Source organism: Triturus cristatus, chromosome 3_2 (genome assembly GCF_964204655.1).
Source record: "Triturus cristatus chromosome 3_2, aTriCri1.1, whole genome shotgun sequence".
In the NCBI taxonomy this organism is placed as follows: domain Eukaryota; kingdom Metazoa; phylum Chordata; class Amphibia; order Caudata; family Salamandridae; genus Triturus; species Triturus cristatus.
The window spans coordinates 1,024,158,090-1,024,184,298 of NC_140584.1; the positions used below are offsets into that span (position 1 = coordinate 1,024,158,090).

The following is a 26,209-nucleotide window of genomic DNA, read 5'->3' on the forward strand; positions in this document are numbered from 1 at the left end:
AGTGGTGCACGATCCTGATTATTGATTAAAGGTGGCAAAAAAATCCATTGGGGGTGTTCGGTTTTACGTTCGTGTTCATCTAAATAGTACAATTTCCCTTTTTGCATCTTATGTGCACGAAACTGCATGCTTGCTCATGGATGTAACATTTTGGAATTATTGTATACTTGTGAATTGTTTTATATAACTCTGGAGATGACTACCATCCCAGTGAATGTAAATAATAGGATGTCTAGAAAACGATTCCCTCTGGGTGCTATCACCTTCTCCGTCAACTACCCTCTTTGTTCTCTCCGGAAAAAAAATACATTTGAATATTCAAGATTCCCTGAAACTTAATCCATCCTCATTATTCTACTAACAATGTACCCAGGATAAATTGCCGCTTCAAGCCGGAACCGTCCACTGCTGACTGTACATCTCAAACCTACCCTCACAAACCTCTCCCTCCTGCAGACAAAACATGCTTTTACACCACCCACACAAACGCCCCCACGGAAACCCCACCTAATGACTCATATCTTATCTCTTCTCTTCTATGGAGGCGCCCAGACAGAATACTGCCCTATTCAACTGACTGCCTGTAATAAACATACTTTATTTTCGTGCTTTTTAAATTAAAAGGTGTTACTTGTAAAAGTACACCAGTGGTATGGTCTATTGTGCTGCTAATGTTACATTTCGGAGATATGTTGACTTTTATAATCCGCTGTGCCTTTAATCTTCCTGAAGATTATTACACCTCAATAGCACTAAAGGGCATATTATACTTCAGACTGATGTGTATCGTCTGTGTAGGTTGACGGTGATATTACTCAATACACTAAATGATCTATTTGTGACTACTGGCTTGACCTTCCTACAGTGTTTTTTGGTGTAGCTGATCTATTTGCATTGATCCAGAGGACAGTAACCAAGGAGGAGTTCTCCTAATAGGTCTTCAGATAAATGAATTGACTTGTGATATCTCCATGGTGCATCCTACGCCTTTCTGTGCATAGACCGCCCTCCCACCAAGCACTCAAAGAAGCCATGGGGCTGTTGACATCCTGTCTGCATATGTTACTTCCACCCAGCCCCTTTGAGAACCACAAATGGAGCTCAAGCGAATAGCTACAGAGTGTGTTTGTACATTCGCCACTTCCTGTGCTTGGTCTGTTGCTCTGTACCTATCCCTCAACGACAGAAGAAATTTGCTCCGGAAAGAACGTGTCACTTCTCCTCAACGTCTGCCACCTACACAAGGGACCCTGATAAATAGCAGCAAGGTAGCAGTTGGACACCACCTCACTGAGCGCAAGGTGACCCAGAGAGCTCTTGTCCTGGTGCTATCAGAGACCACCGCCTGCACCCAGACCCACCATGAAGGCCTCCCTGGCTACACTCGCCGCTCTACTCCTGGTTGGGATCTGCTCCGAGGTCCTGGCTGCCCCAAGTAAGTCCGAAGTCGCATACCCTCCATGGGTAGAGAGGGAGGCTTCTATAGTTTCTAAAGTATCTAAAGTTGGTCCAAATAAAAAAAAAAAAATGTAGAGTCATTTTGGTGTCTAAAGTATTTGCATAAATTTCCCGCCTGTAAGGGATAGCTGTGCTGCAGAAAGAGCTATCTAAAATATCTCTCTGCTTTGAGGAGACCTTTTCTATACATTGATAGAGACCTTTTCTGTACCTTGATGAAGAGCTTTTCTGTACCGTGATGGAGACCTTTTCTATACATTGACGGAGACCTTTTCTGTACCTTGATAAAGACCTTTTCTGTACCGTGATGGAGACCTTTTCTATACATTGACGGAGACCTTTTCTGTACCTTGATGAAGACCTTTTCTGTACCGTGATGGAGACCTTTTCTATACATTGACAGAGACCTATTCTGTACCTTGATGAAGACCTTTTCTGTACCTTGATGGAGACCTTTTCTGTACCTTGATGGAGACCTTTTCTATACATTGACGGAGACCTTTTCTGTACCTTGATGAAGACTTTTTCTATACATTGACAGAGACCTTTTCTGTACCTTGATGAAGACCTTTTCTGTACCGTGATGGAGACCTTTTCTGTACCTTGATGGAGACCTTTTCTATACATTGACGGAGACCTTTTCTATACATTGACGGAGACCTCTTCTGTACCTTGATGAAGACTTTTTCTATACATTGACGGAGACCTTTTCTATACATTGACGGAGACCTTTTCTATACATTGACGGAGACCTTTTCTATAAATTGACGGAGACCTTTTCTGTACCTTGATGAAGACTTTTTCTATACATTGACGGAGACCTTTTCTGTACCTTGATGGAGACCTTTTCTATACATTGACTGAGACCTTTTCTGTACCTTGACGGAAACCTATTCTATACCTTGATGAAGACCTTCTCTGCACCTTAATGGACATCTTTTCTTTACCTTGACGGACACTTTTGCTGCACACTGACGGACACCTTTTCTGTACCCTGGCGGACACATTGCCAGAATTAGCTGGGCTGCCTAAAGAGGCATCCACCTTGAGTGGATAGCTCAGCTGTCTCAGGATGTACCTACCTCCACCAGTTAGCATACCTGGCATGTGTAAGACACCTGAACAAAAGCCTGTGTCCCTCAGCAGTATTTACGCTGCACGACAGACATGTCCCATTATAGCTTTATCGTTATTTGACACTTATTTAGTGCACAATCAACAATATACAGTGGGAGCTCTGTTGTATCAGCATAAGTCGATGGACAGAGCTGCTGTCTTGGGAGTATCTATGTACCCGCAAAACCTAGCTCTGCAATCAAAGCACAGAGCACTTACGACCTTTCGTGCGAGACCGATAGCTCTGTCTGCTCTCTAAGGATTGAGTGCAAACAATCTGTGTGATCTGAGTGATAGCTCTGCCGTCTAGGACCTGGTTTGGAAACGTCTGTATAACCTACAGGGCAGTCTTATTGGAGAACTGAGACATTTAGGCTTGTGTGAAAGAGAAGTCTCAAAGGACAGGGGAGGGTGAGAACTGTGGGGCATGCAGCTTGTGCAGGATAAGGGGCGGAGAGCCGTGGGTGCAGCTGAGTTGGACAGGAAGCCTCCAAACTCTAGAACAGGTTGTAGGACAGGTGCACACAAAGCTATAGGTCAGTGCAATATTTGGGACAGGAGGGCAGGGTCTATAAAGCTGTGGAGCATAGAGCTTTTGTAGAACAGGTCAGGGAGACACCAAGCTACATGTTGCAGGAATCCTGTAAGCCAGTGGTCCATAGAGCTGTGGATCAGGGGGGCTTCTGTTGAACAGGCCACGGGGACACCAAGCTACGGGTATCGGAAATCTCATAAACTAGGGGTCCATAGAGCTGTGGAGGATGGCGACCCTTTAGAACAGGTTGTGCATGACCTGGAAACACTTCACAAATAGGATCAAAACAAAGACAGTATCCTTCCAACTGCACACCCTACCTGATGAAGCATGTTGCTCATGTAAGCAAGTACTTCAGCACCCTACATATAGGTAGTAAGCGCTATATAAATGCTGCAATATAACAAAATATAATACTAAACCACGGATATCTGAAATCCGCAGGCGTGGGGTCCATTGAGCTGTGGAGCATGGAATTCCTGCGGAACAAGTTAGGGGAACAACTATCTACGTGTAGCAGGAATCCCGTAGGCCAGGGGTCCATGGAACTGTGGGGCATGGGGCTTCTGTAGAAAAGGTCAGGAAGACACACACTTCATCATCCATCACACTGCTACACGCTGCATCCCATAACATGATAACGGCACCTTGTGGTCATCACGCAGGACATGGAAACATTTACCCACATGAGAACAAAAAAAACATCTTTCCAATGGCACACCTTACAAAGTGTAGTGTGCTACTCATGCAAGTAAGTACTTCAGCGCCCCACATAGGGATAGTAAGCGCTATATAAATGCTGCAATATAACACGATACAATACTAAACCACGGGTATCTGGAATCTGCAGGCCAGGGGTCCATGGAGCTGTGGAGCAGGGGGCTCGATTAAAACAGGTCAAAGAGACAGACACTTTATCATCCATCACACTACTACACGCTGTGTTCGATAACACGCTAACCAGCCTTCGGTGGTCATCACGCACGTCATGGGAACACTTCACACACAGGATAAAAACATAGACAGTATCCTTCCATCCGCACACCCTACACAGTGTAGCATGCTGCTCGTGTAGGCAAGTGCTTCAGCGTCCCACATAGGGGAAGTAAGCGCTATATCAATGCTACCATACAACCCAACACAACACTAACCCGCAGTTAACTGGAATCCGCAGGCCAGGGGTCCATGGAGCTGTGGAGGATGGGGCTTCTGTAGAACAGGTCAGACACATACTTCATCATCCAACACACTGCTACACGCTGCATTCAATAACACGATAATCACACCTCAGTGGTCATGACGAACATCATGGAAACACTTCACACGGGATCAAATTAAAGACAGTATCCAGGGCCGGACTGGCTACCAGGTCTGGTAAGCTGGGGGCTGATTTCGTTGATGGGGACCTGCATGTGCTTAAAATCATTCATTTTTGCTGTTTTTTTAGGAGCACACGCACGTCCCCATCAACAAAATCAGCTCCCACCGCAGTGAAATCAACCCCCAGCTCGGCAGCACACCAAAACGCCCGATAGCCAGTCCGGGCCTGACAGTATCCTTCCAACCGCACACCCTAAACGGTGCACCATGCTGCTCATGTAAGCATGTGCTTCAGAGTCCCTCATGGGAGTAGTAAGCGCTATATCAATGCTACCATACAACACAACACAACACTAAACAGCAGGTATCTGGGATCCGCAGGCCAGGGGTCCATGGAGCTGTGGAGCATGCACTTCTGTAGCACAGGTCAGGGGGACACCAGGCTACGGCTAGCAGGAATGTCATAAGCCAGCAGTCCAGAGAGCTGTGGAGCATGGCCGCGGCGTAATGCAAAATGATAGGGAACCCCTGCAGAATGTGATATGGGGCCTCCTAGCCTCTACTATCTCTCAAATATTCACTGGCTTTTGGCTGAATGGGTGCCCCCTGAAGGGTTGGGGGTCCCTCTGCCTCACAGGCCCTACCTGGGCTTGTGTTACGCCCCTGGAGGATGGTGAACTGTAGAACAGGTCAGAGTTGTGGGCAGATAGGTTCTGCAGAACAGGGGGCAGCAGAGAGCTGCATTGTGTCGGGCTTCTCTACAACATGGGCAAATAGAGTTGTGGGGATAGGGCGGCTGTAGTGCAGGAACCTCAGAGTTAGGGAATGCGTCGGTCAGGGAGGGAGGGGTCTGCAGGGCTGTGTGGCAGAGAGCTCTTATGACACAGGCTTCAGATGCGTGGGGTGGGCGCTGTTATGGGACAGTGGGGCTGTGGGGCAGGGGCTTGTGAAAGACAAGGAGGCCACAGAACCCCCATTTGTTTAATTGATTGTGCTGCTCAACTCATGAAGGTCGTTTCCTATAAGGAATTCATGAACGTCAGAAATAGAAGCCGGATTTTATGTTGCCCTAAAACAGATTTTCTACGTTTTCTAAGCACTGTAAGCATGGGCGTCCGCAGAAATTTTTCCAGGGGGGGGCTAACCTGGCAAACGAAGGGGCGTGGCTAATGTTAATCAATCGGGGGTGGGGCTAAAATGGCAGACAATCAGGATTGGGTAATGCTCAGGCCAAGCTGAGTAAAACAATAATTGGCATAGCCAATAGGTCTCGCCTTTGGGATCTTATAAGTATTTAGTTATGCAGCAGGTCTCAAAGGCGGGACGTATTGGCTATGCCAATGCTTGTTGTTATATCTGAGCATGTTGAGAGACAAGGGGACTGGGTCTCAATGTCAGGTTGGGAGCACAGCAATGACCTACTCAATTTGAATGCGTAGGTAATACAACCGGAGGCGTGAAATGAAAGGTTCACTACCAGGAATAACAGGAAGGTAGAAAGTTAGGCTGGTTAGAAAGGTAAGGAGGAGTAGAGGCAGGCATGGTGGTGAGGGGAGAAACAGATGCATGCTAGGAGAGCTCTGTGAGGGAGGGAGGCGAAATGGGAAGAGGCACTGAAGGGTGAGTCGGGTAAAGACCGTAGTGAGGCAAACAGAAGGGTAGCAATGGGGTGAAGGGTAAACAAAGAAGTGAGGTGTAGAAGAAAAAGATTCAGGAGCAGAGACAGGTAAATCAAAGCTGGAGAGGGGAGAATAACGCAGTCGTAGAACGTGAGAGGGCCAGGTAGAGATAGCTGAGGAAGAGGGAATAATAAAGACTGAGGTAGAAAGGTGAGGTAGAGGGTGCATTGATATAAAGGAAGTGCAGAGATGTGTCAGAGAGATGTTACTGAAGAGGAAAAGAAGTAGAGGTAGTGAGAAAGGAGTAAGGTACTAAAAGAAGTAAGGGGTGAACAGAGATAGAACGAGTGAAAGGGGAGAGAACACGTAGAAGATGAATGGCAGGGTAAGGTGAGCGATCAGGCAGTGAGTGTGAAGAGTGTGATACAGAGGGATATGTGGCAGTGAGCGCGAGGTGTGGGGTACAGAGGGATATGTTGTGGCAGTGAGCGCGAGGTGTGGGGTACAGAGGGATATAAGGCAGTGAGCGAGAGGTGTGGGGTACAGAGGGATATGTTGTGGCAGTGAGCGCGAGGTGTGGGGTACAGAGGGATATAAGGCAGTGAGCGCAAGGTGTGGGGCACAGAGGGATATAACGCACTGAGCGCGAGGTGTGGGGTACAGAGGGATATGTTGTTGCAGTGAGCGCGAGCTGTGGGGTACACAGGGATATGTTGTGGCAGTGAGCGCGAGGTGTGGGGTACAGAGGGATATAAGGCAGTGAGCGCAAGGTGTGGGGTACAGGGGGATATAAGGCAGTGAGCGAGAGGTGTGGGGTACAGAGGGATATGTTGTGGCAGTGAGCGCGAGGTGTGGGGTACAGAGGGATATAAGGCAGTGAAACACAGGGTTGAGACGTCCTGCCAGACATGATAGGGTGCATACTGGCAGATAGATATGTTATTGACACGCATCCGCGGCCCGTGGAGGGAGTTCCGTGGGGCGGTAGGGCGGGGGTTCTAAAAACCGGAATATGGATAATTGCAGGTAAGTAAACAATTAAATAAATAAAACAAATTTTGTTGCACGCCCTGCATCGCAAAATGCAAAATGCGATGCAGGGCGCGCAACGAAATTCGTTTTATTTATTTAATTGTTTACTTACCTGCAATTATCCATATTCTGGTTTTTAGAACCCCCCTACCCTGCCCCACCCTACCACCCCACGGAACTCCCTCCACGGGCCGCGGCTGTTGACACGTGACTGTGTACGTTTTAGTGGGATCTGAAATCCGGGCAATGCTGCAACCTCAATTTTTGGCTTGGGAGGATAATGCATCGACCCCCCCCCCCCGAACTTCATTCAGAAGACCCCTTGCTCTCAGGCTACACAGTGTTAAAAGGAGGTCTTGGTGTCCAGACCTAGTTTGCCACTTCCCCTTAGGATGCAGCCTGCACTTTCACCTATGGCTGATTAAGGAAAGGACTGCAGGAACCAGAATGCCATTGAGCACGAGTTTGAGGGGGGGGGGGTGTATTTCCGCACCACCTCTAGCAGTGGTGAGGTCAAGTGGCACTCGAGGCAGAGCCTGTTCCGTTTCATGGCCCTAGGGAGAAAAACCCGATCATGGCACAAACAACACTGCTCTCTGTCCGCTGGTCTCGGCAGCGCATACCCAACCTGCTGAGCTGCCTCATTGGTTCAAGGTGGGATGTATGCTTTTGCAGCTCAAACTGGCCATTGTCATTCTGTATGTGATAATCAGCCACAGACAGAATGACAATGGGCGGGAGGGGCTGCGAGGAGGAGTGCGAGGCGCCCCATCAGGGAGTTGAGGCCTCTGGCAGGGAACAGCTCTGCTTCCTGCAGGGTCTAAAATTACGGACAAAAGGCATTCATAAAAGCATGGGTGTCCGCAGGGGGGCAAGGAGGGTACTCCAGGGGAGGGCAAGCGCCCCTCCTTGCCCCCCCTGCGGACGCCCATGACTGTAAGTAACGAGCGTTGCTATTACCTAAGTTCATTGTACTCACTTTACTGACCTTTCAGGCGGATGGGAGGTTCAGACGCCTTTCTAGGATTCAAACTCAACCTGCCCTGTATTTCACTCACTAAGAAACACTGGCGTAGCAAGGGAAGGGGGGCGATCCGCCCCGGGCGACAGCCTCACCCTCTCCCCCCTCACTTTTATACCTGCCGCCGTCGCGGGGAGGCGAATGCTGGAACCGCCAGCACCCCCCCCCCCTTATACTCCATTACCGGCGGCCGCAGCTGCCGGGCGGCAAAAGGTCTGCTGAAGTGGCTTGCCGATAACAATGGCATAAAAAAGTTGTCAGCGAGGGTCGACAGAGAGGGCCTTTCAATTATTACAGCAAACACAAGTTTCAAAATGCCTCTTATGCCCTAGGAAAAAGAGGCAGTCCGTGTCCTCAGGTGTGGTCATAAAGGGGTTCACAAAAGCAAAACGTTCCTCAGACACATCCTAGAGGCTAGAGTTAGGAGCAGTGGGCCATAAGTAAAGAATAAAGGGGCATATCTACAATTACGGCGATAAATAAACGCAAAGCGCGCTTAGCGCTTTGTTATTTATCTCCGTCTATCTCTGGAATTTCTCACCCTGGTAACGTGTTATTAACAACGTGTTACTCCAGATCGATAAAAATTCCAGAGATAGCGGGGAAATCGAGGTTTTGCAAGGAACATCGCTGGTTTTCCAGCGATGTTCCCTGCAAAACGGCGATAACCTTGCTGATACGACCTACAGGTTCGTATCAGCATAATCCACCCCAATGTTAGGGATAGGTAAGTCTGCTTTTTAGCAGACGCTAGTTTTTGGAGAAAACAGCGGTTTTCTCCAAAAGTTAACATGTGCTAAAATGCTGGGGCAGCCTTGTAAATATTGCGATGTAAACATCAGCGATATTTACAAGGTTGTCCTGCCCAGTGACGCCCACTTTGCATCTCATTAGAGATGCAAAGGGAGGCGCTGGGTAAAACGGCGCTAACATGCGCTAATGCATGTTAGCACCCACTTGTTAATAGGGCGATAGTTTTATCTCCGCTTTTTTGGCTTTAAAAACCCAAAAAGCGGAGATAAAGCCCTTGTAAATATGCCCCAAAGATTCTAATAGAGTCCGAGGACTGGAGTTTAGGGTGATGGAGGACAGCGCCATCTTTCGGCCAGAGGTATAACTGCAGTGTTCTAGAGGATGGCTTCATCTCTAGTTGAGAAGAAAAGTTAAAGGTATGAAGTTGTGGGCTTATATAAGAGAGCGGCACCTTATCTGAGAGAAACTAGGGGCATATTATCAACGGCCAGCGATAATTTTCGCTGGCCTTGCTTAGCGATACATTTTTTATCGCAGGCTATCTCTGGAATGTATCGCCCTGGTAGCGCGTTATTAACAACGCGTTTCTCCAGGGCGATAAAAATTCCAGAGATAGCGAGGTTATCGCTGTTTTGCAGGGAAAATCGCTGCTTTTCCAGCGATGTTCCCTGCAAAATGCAGATAACCTTGCTGATACGACCCTGTGGTCGTATCAGCATAATCCACCCCCTATGTAAAGCATAGGTAAGTCTGGATTTTAGCAGACGTTAATTTTTGGCGAAAACCGCCAATTACGCCAAAATCTAATGTGTGCTAAAATCCTGTGGGCTGCCTTGTAAATATCGCGATGTGAACATCAGCGATATTTGCAAGGTAGTCCATCTGGGGAATGCCCAGTGATGCCCACTTTGCATCTCATTAGAGATGCAAAGGGAGGCGTTGGGAAAAAGGGTGCTAACATGCCATTATGCATGTTAGCACCCTCTTGTAAATAGGGCGATATTTTTATCTCCGCTTTTTTGGCTTTTTAAGCCAAAAAAAGCAGAGATAAAGCCCTTGTAAATATGCCCCCTAGTGTTCCAAGAAGGGAGTTTGGGTGAATATTGTTGGGGGCGTGGAGTCCACCTTTCCCCGAGGTTTGTACTGGTGGGTCTACGGAGGGGAGCTCGGGGGAGAGTTCTGGTTTGAAGTTGTGGCGTTAAAGAGAGTGAGTTGTACCTTTAGTTTCAGGACAGAGTTCAAAGTTTGGCGTTGTTAGTTTGTGGAGGTAGGTGCACCCTAGCTGGCAGGTAGAGTTCAGGGAGTGGAGCTGTAGTGTTTCAAACGGGAGACATATCTTTAACTCAGCGGGAGTAATCTAGGTTTAGATTGGGGGGCTACCAAGAGGCGCTCACTCTTAGCTTGGGTGTAGAGTTCCAGGGTTTCCGCTATGTGGATAAAGAGCAGTGCTGTGCATTTTGTGGACACAAAACGTCCCTTTAGCTCAGGGAAAGTGCTCTAGACTTGCCAGAGCAGAGTAAGCAAGCATTTACAAAGCCAACACATCTGCTTTTAATCTGCTAATGTTCTTTTGTGAACATTAAGCATAATGACCAGGAATAAATCAGAGGATCGAACTCTTATGGGCACCATGTCCCCACCATCTCCCTTAGTCTCCCCCTATGGTATGGCAGATGCCACTCACTTCACTGTACGTTGTGTGGATTAGGAACTCTTCAGGATATAGGGAGCCATGGAGGAGGCATCCAGCAGTAGCACTGGTGGCATCACCCTTCCCCCTGCAAGAAGGGCTGGGAGTTAAGATGGGTTCAGTCTCCGGAGTGGGCAGCAGGCCGTAGACGCATATGAGGCATCGAAGGGCCAGGCGATGGACGATGGTTGGAGCAGGGGTTGGTTGTTAGCGTGTGTTCAACATCAGAGGTTCCTCCTCTGACTCCACGTTAGCGCTGCACAAACCTCCATTCTGCTCTTGTGTGCAAGAACCACCAGAGAGCGTGAGCAGTGGGCAGCGGGTCAGTAACTCAGCAGTCCCACCAGGAATGCCCCAAAAGCAGAGGCAAGAGACCATCACCAGACAACACTGCAACAGCGGCCTCCTCTGCTGTCGCATTCCATGGTGGGACATCCTTTCAAAATAATTTAGGGGCATATTATCAAGAAACGGCGTTAACATTATCGCCGCTTTAGCGGCAGAAAACTGCCGCTAAAGCGGCGATATTGTCTTGATAATATGCTCTTGAGGATTCTCATAGAAGCCCATGTTCTGGTGTCAAAATGAGCTTCTATTGGAATTCTCTGCAGCATATTATCAAGTCCATTATCACCGCTTTAGCGGCAGTTTTCGGCTGCCGCTAAAGCGGCGATAATGGACTTGATAATATGCCGTAGAGAATTCCAATAGAAGCCCATGTTGACACCAGAACATGGGCTTCTATTGGAATTCTCTGCGGCATATTATCAAGCCTATTATCGCCACTTTAGCGGCAGTTTTCTGCCGCTAAAGCAGCGATAATGTTAACGCCGCGCTTGATGATATGCCCCTAAGTCAGTTATGTAGGCAGGGTTGGACTGGGAATCCAAAGCTGCCCCGGCAAATTTTGTCCGACCAGCCCCCATAAGGTGGATAGAGCGCAGCGAGCAAGCCTGACCACTACAAGGAAGCTTAGGGGTAGGGGAAGTTTCTCCCCCCAAGAAAAGTTGGGGAAAAATGGCAAAAAATGTGCATTCTACTACACATTTTTCATTATATATTCAATTGTATTAGTTTTTAAAGCATAGTAAATGATGACCTCACTGTGCACCAGGATACAACAACCTTTTTTGGGGCTCTTCAATGATTCCCTCACTATCACCCTCCAACAGAGCCTCTCATCTCTCCATAGTTCCTCTCTCACATGTATTTCATTTGTTTTATAGCACCTCTCCATGCCAGCGTTGGGTGTCAGAGCATTTTACATCACACAGCGCCGGGACACCCCGTTGCTGGGGTAGCTGTGCGCTTTACAAGTCTACAACATTTACATTTACATTTTACATACAGAGACAATTAATCATACGTGTGTAAACCAGTGTATAGAAAAGCTTACATAAGACAAAGGAGACTACAAGGTGTAGGATTCCGAAGGCATCTATACTGGTTGACATTTTTTAAGAGTGCTTGGTCTGGGGAAGCACAAACTAAGGATTCAGAAGTTAACACCGTGGTTAGGGTTGACTTTACTAAATAGAATTTATTTCTACCCAAATAAACTCTTATTTAGCAAAATCAGGATAATGAGAGACTGGGAAAAAACATTGCAGGCTTATTTATAAGAGCCCTTGTCACTTTTGCATCATGTAAAGTTGTACATGCGTGACGCAGGGCTCTCATTTCGATTTATGAAGCCACGCAATGCTACCCTGCATGGCTTTGAGTGTTCCCATAAATCATGAGTAAGGCGATGCCGCGCAAATCACTGCATCACCTCACTCTGCACCCCAGAGGCTTTCCATGGGCAATGCAGTGGGTTTTCCCACACAAAACCCATGGAATTTGATGCTGCCCCAGGCTTGTAAAGTGATATAAACATGGGGAAGCACCAAATACGTACACCTCCCAAGGTGAGGCAAAACAAGGAGAAATATGTTTATTTCACCATGCTCCTTTCTCTTTCTATGTGTGCAGCATTCTGCAGCACACATGGAGGAAGGAAAATGCCTCCTAGGCTTGTGTCTGTGCAGGAAGGTGCCCCTTTATGTACAAAAACAATCCTGTATGCCACAGAGGCAGCCTTGCACCATGGTGCAAGGGTGTCTACATTGGAGCTAGGCTGCCGAAACACCACCAGGGCAGGGAGAATGGACAGGAATGCACTGTATTGCTTAAATACGATGCATTCCTGCCCTTTCACTTTGGCATAGGGCAGCGCAGCAAGGTGCCTTGCGACGCTGCTCCATGACAAAATCCCATAAATTAGCTCCTACCTTTTTAACCTAGATTATGATTGTGATGTATGAACTGCACAGTAACAAAAGACTCCCTGTGACAAAAGTGGTAAACCTCTGAGTTATGCACATAAAATATTGTTCTCTGATCTGCATAGTACACACTCTTTGCAGCAGGCATATTAACCCTTTGTGCTACCTTAGATAAGCCAAAACTGCCACTAGACAAAACTCCAATCTCTCTCCAGAAGGTAAATTAATCACCAGAGTAATCTTGGCACTTTTATTGTTGCTGAAAACTGTTGGACATACAAGGAACTCTGCTATTAAAACTGCTGCACTGCTACAAAATTAGCCCACAGTCACAAAAGCGACCCTCCACCCTTTCAGCCTCCGCAGAAACGCCCAATGCCCTATACAGCAAGTCCGGCCTTGTATGTAGAGTTTCATTTAGAAGAAGTAGAATGTGTCTCAGACCATGAATTCTGGTCATTATTATACTGGAATCAGCCATTGGTTGCTAGGTGCCGCACATTTCACTTCAGTGTGGCCACCCCTTTTCGTTTTCCCTTCACTGCAGCACACCACTAGCCAGTAATGTAACAAGGATGCCATGGGTCCTGGTGCAAGAAACAAAACCGTCCCCTCTGACTGCTGTTGGGATAGTAAAATACAGTAATTATCAGGGTTCAATGCTCCCTAGGACTTTAGGCCCTGGTGCCTTTGCACCTGCTGCACCACTGTTAGCTACGGCCTTGCCACTGGCATTTGGCTGATGAGGAACAGAAGAGACACTGCGACTCAGCACCACCTCCCTCACAGAGAGGCATACCATGCCACTGCTCATGCTTGAAAAGATGCTGAGGTTGCACATCAGATGTGGACATTTCTGCACATGTAGCAGAGGTAGGCAAGCTGCTTCATGAGTAGGGCTCACAGGTTTATGGTATTTGTTTTTTTAACATTTCCATCTGTACTTATCCATATTTATTTTTGGGATATCTCATTGGCTTTCATTTATCCATATTCATTTTTATTTTGAGAATAGATGGATGCCTATTGTGTTGAAGCAAATTAAGGAGCCACATATAACAAAACACTACACCCACAGGCGCATATTACCGTTATAGTACAAATATATGTCAACATATGCCTTTATATAAGGTGATCTCATCCTATTTTTTAACTCCCCAAGCTGTCTTTCTGCCTTATTCATGACTGACACAATATGGAGAGCACCACAAGGAGATGCATGCCATACATGGGTGGAGAACAACATACTGCACAAAAGCTTTCCCCACTTCAGGCAACACAAGCCAAAACAAAAGCCTTACATAAAATGCCACACGTTAAAAATTTGAAAGGCTTTATATTTTGATAGGATCATTTGATTTGTATTTTCATGTAGTTTTGTTCTGCACAAACAAATTATTGAAAAATCACCTGACAAATATTATAGTGCATTTACATAGTTATTTCCTTGATGCTTCATGTAAGCATTTGCTTTTCATGCAGAATGTGTTGCTTTTAGCAGGGAAAGCCTTACTGCTAAAATGGCTTCTCCTTTTAGCCATTAGTTCCTGAAACACTGCAATGAAAGCACCCCAGGATGTGGAATAGCCAGCAGCAAGATGGTGAGATTGAAACACTCCTGTGGCCTTATCTAAGATGTGAATGGCACTGTCTGAAAGCAATGGCTGAAGGGAACTGACCCAAAGCAACTAAACATGGCCTTTGATGACCAAAAGGCTCTACCTGTTTATTGTGCATGCAAAAAGGTGTTTGACTGCACTAGACATGAAAAGGAGTAAAACTCATTTAGCTATTGGGTAGGGTTCTACAGCATGGAGATGTCTGAAGGTCTCTGATCACTTGTTTATAGAGAGTTCCCTGCAGACCCATCCTACATGCACCTGGGATGGGATCTGCACTGCCACCTCCAGGTAGTGATGCTGTCTCCTTTTTTCTTGTAGTTGGATCAGACACGACGCCATGTTGCTTCTCCTACGCCAAGAACCAGATTCCTCGGACCCATGTGCAAGAGTACTTCTACACCAGCAGCCGCTGCTCCCAACCTGCCATCGTGTAAGTGTCTCGTCACAGTCAAGTGTCAGGGTGCGCGTCTTATGGGCACAGCTGTTAACACCTGTACCTATGCACATCATTTAATGGTAGCATGGGGTAGCCATGGGTGGAGACTGCTATTCCTTGCTAGCTCTTTGGTACTATTGACACTGCCTGTGCTACCCCTAGGCCCTGGAGTTATGAAGGCACCAGCAGGATAGTAAGCACTCTTTACTTTCTCTGGTTTTCATCCCTAGGCCTTCCTCTGTCACCTCAGAAGCAAATAAGAGTCTTTTGAGCAATTAAAGGCAGGACAAGTGGTCCACCCAGGAATGAAAGGATACATAATATTCAGGAATGAAAGGGTGCAATTTCACCACCCTTGGCACCAGTGTCTCTGCATGAACCCCGAGTTTGCTGTATGAGTGCATGCATGCAGTGAATCTGGATCACTAGATCGTGTGAAATCATTAGCGCAGTGACCTATGTGGTTATGCATCAACGTGAAACTAGGTGAGATGCATGGGTTTGGTAGAGGTCAGGGGGGTTCAGCAAAGGAATAACAGAGGCCTATGTTGAGGTCAGGGTGGAGGTACCTTTGCTGAGTGATGGGATCTCCAGGCACTAGAACAGTTGCTGAAGTTGCAGGTGAATAGATTGTTACTATTTCCTTGACGCGGTACATTGTGCCTTTTGTGATCTTGCCAAATTGCATCCTTTTTTGGACTTCTTCTCATTGCCTATTGGTCAACTATATGTAAAGCCCTGACGAAGTTCCTGCTTGGAACGAAACGCGTTGGCTGTGTGCTGTTCGTGTTAAAAATTATCAGAATAAAGAAAGAATTATTTTATTTCTTGGACTACCTGATTCTGTTTTGATTTCAACGAGTGCACCTTCCTCCTTTCGATGAACATTGTGATCTGACTTGCACTTTTGGACGACGGGTGCAGGAAGTGCTTTGCACCAAATTTTGACTGTTGATGATACATGTGTTTTGGTTGAGCTGGACCCTGGTCGGTTGTCCTGTTCTTTTTTGACTAAGAATGAACTGTTGTTGTGGCCATTTCTTAAGTATCCAGACAGCCCACCTTGTGGCAGTCTGTCACAAGCGCTGGTGTTGACAATTAAGTGCTAGTGCCGAGCACCGGAAACCACTGGCTCAAATTAAGCACAGCTGTGATGTCCCTATTCCTGACACCCATCCCATCGTCTTCATCCTTTACATGGAGTCCGTTAGGATTCTACTCGCTGATAACTGCATCAGTATTAACCAATACACTGATTACACAAAACTCAGGTCGCAAGTCTCATTCTCTCCAAACATTTAAACCGTCAAACACTGTCTGCACCTCACCAAGACCTTATGTCCAGCACATAACTTGAGTTTATGCTACAAAGACAAACATTTCTACCATTTGTCAAAAGCAACAAGCAACAACTAGTCCAAACCTGGCTCAACAACATGAACCTGGGCAGATTCTTACCCAACTTTCAACCAGTGTCAAGTCACTTGGATTTACCCTGGATTCTGACGTTACCCACAAAGAACAAATCACCAAGAAAACCACGGCAGCCTGTTACCAGCTTTCTCTACTGAAGAAGGTGTAACCTATTCTCCCAGAAAGTGACTTAAGTGGTGCAGATAACATCCTTATACTCTTGCATCTCACACTCCGGTTCACAGCTTTTCAGACTGCACAATTGCCCCGCTCAAGGTCATTCTACATGCCGTAGCATTCCTCATCAGGGGCCTGAAGAAATATGAACACATCGCCCCCTCCCCTCTACTGACTCCCCTTTTCAGCTCGCGCCATCTTCCAAACCAGCTCCATCATCAACAAAGCCATTACGACTCGCACCCATGCCTGTATGACTGGCTCTCAGCACTCTGCAGCCAGATCACTATCAGACTAGTGCTAAGGAAGTAAAACAAATATATGCAATCAGCATCTGGAACGCTATCCCTGTATCCATCAGGTTTGCTCCAACCCTGCCCCAATTCAGAAAAGAGCTGAAGACAGATCTGTTTAAGAGAACTACTTTATGTAGAAGCAACAGTCTCTTTTCTCTCTCAGATCTCAACTTCCCCCAATCACTCATTGACAGTATCATTGCGTTTATTCCGATTTAGCACGCTGCTCCATTTTCAATAGGTTTGCATATACAGCGTGCTGTATATTCAGTGAAATAAACAAAGGTTACAGGGATGATATAGTTAGGCTTACATTTCACTCGTACAAAACTAGAGAAATTCAGCAGTTATAGTTAGCTGAGCTAACTATAACTCACGCCCCCGCAATGCACTGCTTATGACCTCACATGTTACTTCACTCATGACATGTTCAGTGACATCACTGATGACATCTCAGATGACAACACTGATAACATCATCCAGTGACTGTGAATGTTTTTAAAATGTTTATGAGTGTCATTCCCATGAGGAACAGGGTCAAGACTGAAGTGCATATACCTGGGTCTGAACTGAGGTGGTGAAGTAAGCTAAAGAACAATGATGGATTCAACCCGGATCTGTGACTGGGGGTGAGTGTTTGAAAGCTTTCAGTGCTCCGTCCATCATCACCTTGTTTTTGCTTTGTTCACCCTAAGTTGGCAGGGTATGCCCAGACGTGGGTCCCTGCTCACTTTGCCACTGGATTCAAGCTAGCCTGGCTGATGAGTGGTGTTACCCCGAAAACCAGTCCCATGTTTCCGGTTCAGGGAAGACCTGGCTTGGCAGTTAGGTCTGGACTGTTCCCATGAGGCACAGGGTCAAGACTGATTTGTATAATGCTGGGTCTGAACTGAGGTGGCGAAGTGAGCTGAAGAACGATGATGGATTCAACCCACATCTGTGACTGGGGGTTAGTGTTTGAAAAGTTTCAGTGCTCCGTCCATCATCTCCTTGTGTTTGGTTTGTTAAATGTATATAAAAAGGTGTATTGAGGAATCAGTGGCTGTATGAGTGCCTGTATGGATGATTCAGTGGGTGCATGACTGACTGTACAAGTGAGTGATTAGCTGTCTCTGTGAACAGGGGAGTAGCTAGAGCTTGTGGCGCCCGGGGCTATCCCTCAGATTGCCGCCCCTGGCATCTGTAGCCCTGTGATTGTGTGAGCTTAAGTCTCGGAATCGAATTTTGAATCTCACCTCACTGTCAAATTTCGGGCACAACTGCTTCTCACATGTATCATTGGAATGCTAGTTTTACACTGCTCTATTAACTAGTGCAAGTAAGTGTTAACTATCTGAACTTGCAGTTGTAGAGGGCTGCGCACAGCACCCTGGGGCCACTCGCTTAATTATACTGGTGTGATTTTTTAAAATACTTTTAAACATATTTGTCATCCTGCCTGACTGTGACTACTATGGGTGTCTCACAGGTTCTACCGAGGCTTGCCCAGCAATCATGCTATCACACACATGCTCACTGTGGTGGACGGAGTCCGTGAGTGAGCTGACTAATGAATTTATGGTATAGGCCTGAGGCAATTGAGATTTGTGTTAGGGTCTCTCACACCCTGTTATAGTCTGGGCCCAGGTCTCCTGTGGGACAGAGAGAGCAGCATGGAGTTTAGCGATTCTTCTCGCCTGGTTTATTATTTGAGCTCTCTCTAAACAGCCGCAATGCCACATGTTCACAGACAGGTACTCTCATCAGCGTGCGTCGTGACTGTGACTCGAGACAGACTACTTTTGCACTTACCTGCTTTATCTGGATCTGAAGCTGGGGTGTTAGATTTAGGGGTCTTTCGACACCTGCAGTGCTGCAGGCTTTAAACAGCAATGCAGGGTGGACTAAATACCCGACTGAAGACCAAGCTGCTTCTCTGCCATGGGCAGAAAAAAAAATGCAATCTTTGCCTGAAGTGTCGTCTGGTGTATTTACACTTGGTGTGTAACTTGTCCCTCGCTGTGTGTCACTAGAGATATTTTTGCCAGGACATCAGGGCAGGCTCTGGTGATGCTCATGCCACTACAACTCTGAATGCCTCATGTGCACCCAGCAATGCCCCTTCTACATTGGTGGGGTCCAGTAAAGATCTGTGTTCTCTACTAAACTGTTGTCTTGTATTGTCAGTGGCTCTTATTGCACAGCTTCGCTCCAGTGGTTCTACAGCCTAACCGTAGGTCCTTGCTCTTTTTGGTGTTAATTCTTAGAGGAGCCATGTGACTTGCTTTCTAGAGGTCCATAGCTGTCATTTTAATTATAGTCAGCTGAAGCAGGCGTTTGCAGCAGTTTTAGATCTTCTAAATGTTTCTCGTTGCTCAAATGGGTCTAATTTCTGATATTTATGTTTCCTCATCTTCATTGCTTTATTTTTACTTGCAAGAAAGTGTCAAATGTCACTCATAACCACACTGAAATTATGAACATGTCACACATAGCAATCTGAAACCTTGGCAGCTATGGATGGCACGTGTCATGATGTCATTTGCTGACTGCCTAACTTGGTTAGTCCCCCCTCTTCTTTTTATAGGACTTGTGCCCACTGCCCTGCCACTCACCAAAGATCCTTTCCTCCCCTCGTGACAACCGTTTATCTCTTACCGTCCTCAGGCTCCAGTATTCACAGTGGTGGCAGGGTCTCTCCCATAGAGGTTGGTTCTACTGCAGCCTGCAGAAATCGCTCAGCAATGCCACTGCCCCAGACTTGACTCCTCAGGAGAGGCCAGCAGTGTTGCCAGATTTTGAGATCCGTCCCAAGCCCAAAGCTACCCGAGTACAAGCCCAAATTCAGCCCAACCAGAGCAGCATCAGCCCAAAAACCAGCCCAAAGATGAAACTCTGATTTTACAAAACTAGCCTTCAGAAAACATTTTTAAATTAATTCTAAAGTCCATTCAATATACATTTAGTAGGAGGAGGTACACTGGGCAACAATGGGCTTCAGCAATCATGCCTAAATTCTATTAATAACACTCATTTTGATGACCAGTTCCCACTGTGACCCTCTGTCACCACAAATACATAATGTAACTGATGGTAAATCAGTGCAAAAAAGCAGGAGCTTAAAAGAGCCCAAAGTAATCCCTGCCATTGCAGCCCTCCACCAGCCTATTTCTGTTCATGGTGAGGATTGCAGTTTTCTTTTAATTACAATCCAGAAGCTCGAGGTCAGAAATAGAAAACTAGGCTGGACAGGGGGTGGGTCTCAAGTTTTCCAGGATTTGCTGGGCCCTCTAAAAGTACTTGTAGATTAAGATAGTCTCCTCATCTGCATACCCAGGGCTTTAAGAGAGCCAGGTCCTGCCAGTGCCAAGCACCAGCAGTTCTGAAAAACAGATGCTGAGACGGGTCCCTATTGGACTCTTCATTTTTGCCATCACTCTGGGAGTGAAAAGAAATCTTCACTTGGTGGCACTACTAGCAATCATCAGCCTTTGATGTAAAACTAGACATAGCTGCTAAAGTTTCAGATTGCTATGTGTGACATTTTCATAATTTCAGTGAAATTATGAGGGACATTTTCTTGTGAGCAAAATCAAGCAATGAAGAGGGAAACTTATAAATATCAGAAATTACACCCATTTGAGCAATGAGAAACTATCTTAAAAGTGCTGCGAAGCACCAATATCTCAAAAAGACTTAACTCAGTCTCTATTCCATAAAAATAATCATCAATAGCTGAGTGAGCGGTGCCCGCTGCCTGAGAGTTCACACTTCAGTAACAATTGCAATGCACCACAGTGGCTCTAAGTCTGGTGTCCCCTCTGTCCCATGTACTAGCCATTGTTTTATGGCACAAAAACAGTAAAAAGAAGTAAAATTATTATTTCCATTAAAATCTCTACTGACAGATGTGTATTTACATTTCGGTACACTGTAATAGGAAATTGAGATTTGACATGGTGCAGTGGATGTAACTTTGCTGCCATTGAATTGAAACAGACGTGAATATGTTTCTCTGTGCAATCTGTAGAGCGGCAATGCACAGATAAGCACCTCGTGTGGGCTGCTTAGCACCTCATAATCAACATATTGGTATTAAAATCAGAAATGCACAATGATTCACACAGACCTAAGTGAGTCGGGCTGCCACGAGATTCCGGAGGACGCACTACTAGAGGCAGTCAGATCCAGTTGTATACTTACTTTACATGACGATCCTGCCTCTGAGATAAGAATGTGTGACCACCTCTCACCGGGCAATGATTGTGAATGCTGGCGTTGCGCTCCGCATGCTGAGGCACCAATTACTGGGGCACAGAGGGAAGCATCAAACTAAAAAGAAACAACTGCCACGACCTGCACTCAAAAGAGAGAGAATCAGTCTGCCATATGGACATACACTTTGCTGCAGTATGTGATGTGAAATCACATGGAGGCCGCAGCAGCCGGTCGGGACTGAGTCTTGCAGCAGCTGCAATAATGTTGCAGCCAGGCAGCCTGTCTGAGCCCCCAGGATAGTACATGAAAACTTTTCTGCACAGTGTGCAGTACCAGTGCTGGAGACGCACACTGTGCCAGACCAGCGCACAGTTGCTCATCATGAAGCGCTTGGGCGGTGCTCCATCCCGCTTGTGTCTGCATGTCAGCGCGGTGGTTTGAGAGGAGCTTTAGAGGCGTGAATTTGTGTTTTAGTGCGGTAATGCAGAACACCACACTAAAATGCGTTAGCCTCACCCCTGATGTGTGTGGAACTTGGCAGGGCTGCCTAGAGAGACTTTTTTGTTATGCAGGTGCCACGAAGGAGCTAATCAGAAGATACGATCACCTGCTAGTGATCTGAAAGTGCACGCCATGGGGATCCACAGCAGGGCAAGAGGTGTAAAGGACAGAGGGTAGGCTCTACATTTAAAATGTCTGCAGTGATTAATGCTGCTGCATGGGCAGCTGCTGCCAAGCATTACCAGCTTCTAGACATTTGTTCAAGCACATAACAAATAAAAGTAAGTATTTTACAAAAAGTTTTATTTAACATTTCTAATGGCATGGTATAGTAATTTCACAGTGTCCTAATTATAGAACTGCGGTATTTTCACTATTATTTACCACAAAGTCATTGTTGTCACATATTCATCTACTGTAGGTAACAACCATTGATAAAGCCAATAGTCTGGGCTTGTTTTAAGTGCATGCCAGTTCTATTACATATTTGGATGCAATTACATAAAGAAGCACCAAAATGCCTTCAGGCGGAACAGATTTTTAACTGTTTAAGCACACCCTTTATTACATAGGTAAAGCCTCTTTGAGAGACCCCCACTCCCCCACCTCCCCAAGTTTTCTCAACCCACTTAGAGCCCTGGGCGTACCGTTTACCCATTAAATTCACAACAAACTCCAGGTGTACTCTTTATTTTTTAGGAGTCTTTACTAACACATCCTTATGTATAATAATTATTAAACTGCTCACACGTGTTCTGATCAGTAGCAAAGTCTCTATAAACACCCCCTCCCTTTAGCATTATGTGAGTAGCCCCTGACAAAACATATGAAATAAGTGCTACCATCCTTGCATATTCAGTCAGTTCTCAACACATTATTTTGTGCGCATGCTATAATAAAATTTGTACAAAGAAATGTTCTATTAGAAATACAAATAAGAGCTTGATCGTGAACAGCCAGTAAGAGGACTCAGGAGTATGCATGCACACTGTAAAAGTATCAGGAGTGAGCTTTTTTTTTAACCCCTTCTTCCCTTAAAAGAACTGTACAGGTTCGAGAAGCACTGTGTCAAATCTTAAGTTACATTAACTACTAAGTTACACTGGATTCCCATTGCAGGAACTGAATCCAATAAAATAAAATACTAGGGCAGGTGACCTAACATCCAACACAGGGCATCTTGAACTCTGGGGCCACCTCTTACTAACCCTTAGAACAGGCTGATGGCTGCTGGCATGCGTGCCACAGGCAAAACATGTGCGCCCTGAGGCAAAGCAAGAAAGAAAATCCTCCATCACACAGGCCTTACCTCCTGTCACCTGACAGCAGCAGAACTGTCCGCTCTCATCACCTTTCCACGATACATGGCATTACCCACTCCTCCTACAGCCAAGCCAGCGCACGCCGTAGCCCGCAGACCAAGGGCACTGTCACTGGGGAGGAGAGAGCCATATTTCTTTAAATATGGCGCTCTCCTGTTCTCTTCTTCTTTTGCTTTCTTGCCTGCTGTGCTGTGTTGCGCAAGATTTTAGTAAAACTGCCCCACAGTTAACCTACACGGCATCGCCGTAACATTACACTATCTGTAGCATCATGACTGCACAATGTATCAGTCACAGTATCATAACAGCACAGAATATCAGTGCATCCTCTTTGCCTAACAATAGCATAATATATCCGCGTCCTCTCATGGCATCATAATGGCACATATCTCAACGTACTATATTAGCACAAAACCTCAATGCACATCATAGCCAAATCATGACTGTTATTTATGTCAAATAGTCAGTACGCTTTTCTATCATCATAATTGAGCAATACATCGGAGTAACCTCGAGGCACACTATTTCGGTGTAACCACATAATATCATGATAGCATCTAAGTGAGGCACGCAACACCCATTGGACTCAAAGGGATTCAGCCCCCCCCCCCCTCGTGTGTGGCAGCCCGGGCTGAGACAGCTCCCGGCGCACACACAGCCGCACCCGAGCACTTCACAGGTCTTTAAAAGACCATTTGCATGTTAATGAGGCCTCGCTGGTGTTTCACCCCTTCTAAGAGCCCCTGCAGCTCCACTCTGCCTATGGCTTAACAGATTCAGCCCCCCCCCCACGAAATTTTTTCTTAGCCCCCCCCCCCCGAAATTTGGCTCTAGTTGCGCCTCTGATCTAAGTGCATCCTTATACAATCAAACACCACACTTTCTCAATGTGCTCTCACGGCGGCATCAAAGTACAGTACCTGGATTTCTGCTCGTAGGATTGTGCTTCTTTCCAGGTGTCCAGGTCCAACTATTTGCGCAAGGCCTGCTCAGTTTCCAGGTCTCCCTGTCACAGCTTCCAAGTGCAGAGGGTCACATCAATTAGAAGGAGGCAGGCCAATGTGCCTCTGAAGATGTGTGATATTTAACTAGAAACCGAGAAGGATGGTTTCACCGTGCGCCTGCTGCATCGTAACTTAGCCTCGAACCTACCAGTACCCCAATGCGGAAGCGGCGGCGGCGGCCGAGACCACGTTATTTAGGCCGCGCAGACTCGCACGTCCACCACGCAGCCTCGCACGTCCCCCACGCAGCAGGTGCTGGGACACCCGGCCACAGGCAGAGAAACACTCTTGGGGGCAGGACGGCACCATTTACAGGGCCGTCATTGGTAGCGCGCTTTTGCGCGCTACAAGATTGACGGCCCTGGAACGGGACCCACAAACGCGGTATGTCGTGCACCGCGGTGCGTGCACTGCAGGCAGCTTACAAGCATGTGTGGTTGCACTTAATACGGCGGCCATGCGTCACTGGTGGCCCGTGGTGGCGGCCTTTATAATTTATTTGGGAACACTGTAGTGACTGACAGTAGTGTCAGTGAGTGTCCCCAAATAAATTATAAAGGCCGCAGCCACGGACCACCAGTGACGCGTGGCCGCCGCCCCCAAAACAATGCCGCCTGGGGCGGACCGCCCCCACCGCCCCCCCCTAGCTACGCCACTGTCTGTGAATGCATGGGTGAGTGACTAGGTTTGGAGAATGTCTGTATCAGTCTTTCAGATGGTGTCTGAGATGCTGTATGGGTGCTGAGTGGGTACATATAGGAAAGTAGTATCTGTTTCTATGGTTACTCCCACATTTTACGTGGTATGATGCTGTTTTTGATTAGTCTGACTGGGATCCTGCTAATCAGGATCCCAGTCTTTCTGCTTTCTCACTTAAATTGTCGTGGTTAGTACCCAGGGCATAGGTAACCCAGAAGTCCCCCATGAACCATAGCATGTATTGTGCCACCCATTGGAGACCATTCAAACAGTAACTACAGGCCTGTGTAAGTTGGTGCTAGCGCCACTTACTAAAGATATAGGTTTTCTTATCTTGGGTCACTGCACTTAAAACCCATAAGTCACCCCGATAGCAGGTCTTAGCAACCCTGAAGGCAGGGTGCGTGGTTCTAAGTGAGAGGGTGCCCCTGAATGAGCAGGACACCCCTGCAGCCTACGGAGTCCATTCTCCGGGTTGTCAGTAAAGCAGCCATATACTATATAGAGGGGCACGGCGTAATTATGCGATGACCATCTCGAAACTGGCTGGAACAAATCCTATCATGTTTGGTATCAAACATGTTTGAATCATACCCCCACACCGTAATCGGTGTGGGAGGTATGATTCCAAGCACTGGCAGAGCCCTTCTTTAGGCTCTCCGTGTTCCCGGTGCCAACCTTCTAGACCTGGACCGCACAAAATGGTTGCTGCAACCAAAAACACATTTCTGCCCTTGTGCTGCTGAGCCAAGCACGAGCAGAGGAAGGTGGTACAATAGGCAACCTGTCACAGGGAGGTGTGAACACCTCCCAGACAGGACTTAGTGTATTAGGGCTGGGGGTGAGCTTCTCAGTGCCAGAAAGTCTGCATGAGGGGCACATTTGGTGTCCCTGTGCATTGTTCAGTTCAAACCAGTCCTGGGAGCCCTTGGCTCCCGCTCTGGCGCGAAACTGGACAAAGGATATAGGAGTAACCCCCCCCATGTCCAGACCCTCCCCTGGGAGGGTCCCATGAATCATCCCAAACCTTTCCCTAGGGTACTTAAGGGTTTACCTGGGTGTAGGTCCCTAGATTTGTGGTGAGACACGATTTAATTCCAATACCACTTCATCTTCGACCGTCTGGACACTCTGGAATTCGCTGGACTTCTTAAGGGCCCGACTTCGTCCCCCTGCTTGTCTGCTGCATTGTCCATGCCTGTGCTTTGTACAGAAACACTCCAAGGCCTGTGGAGCTCCAAAAACACTTGAAGGAATTTCCCTTGAAGTGAAGGAGTCACTTCCCTGCATTTGCAGGCACTCCAACACCACTGACTGGTCTGCTGATCCTAAGCTCTTGTGGACTCCGAAGGGTTCAATAATGCAGGTGGTGGTTCCCTAAGTCTCTTGAGGCCTGCGCTGTCCTCTCACCGAGTTTGAGGCCAGTATCCCTCGTGGGGGCTGCTATATCCGAACCCCTGTGCACTGCATTCTTTTGCAAGTGCAAAGGCTTGTAGGTAACTTTGCAACAAGTGCATTGGGCTTCATGTAGCCCCAACCTCTTGCAACTCCTTCCACCAAGACCTTCAGTCACATCGCCTCATGGGCACCGTGGTCTGCTCCCATAGTGAGCTGCTTGTGGTCCTCTTGCGACTCCAGTGCTTCCAGCCTGTGGGTCCATCTGAGGATCACCTTTGTTTCCTTTGGGCTCCCATGATTGCTGGGGGTCTGCCCTAACTCCACTGCTTGTGG

At 46.9% G+C, this 26,209-nt stretch overlaps 1 protein-coding gene across 2 annotated transcripts in view; it reads left to right on the forward strand.

The window, feature by feature from the left end:
- Nucleotides 1-1,284: 1,284 nt before the first annotated feature.
- The window catches only part of LOC146859019 (C-C motif chemokine 5-like), a 38,890-nt gene continuing 13,965 nt past the window's right edge, over nucleotides 1,285-26,209 (forward strand). For both annotated transcript variants that reach the window (XR_014980050.1, XM_085649656.1), the window contains exons 1-2: nucleotides 1,285-1,435; nucleotides 14,752-14,863. Coding sequence is in view for 1 of the 2 variants with exons in the window: in XM_085649656.1 (XP_085505782.1) it covers nucleotides 1,363-1,435; nucleotides 14,752-14,863 (185 nt within the window). In the remaining variant the exon portion in view is untranslated. The remainder of the gene's footprint in view (nucleotides 1,436-14,751; nucleotides 14,864-26,209) is intronic.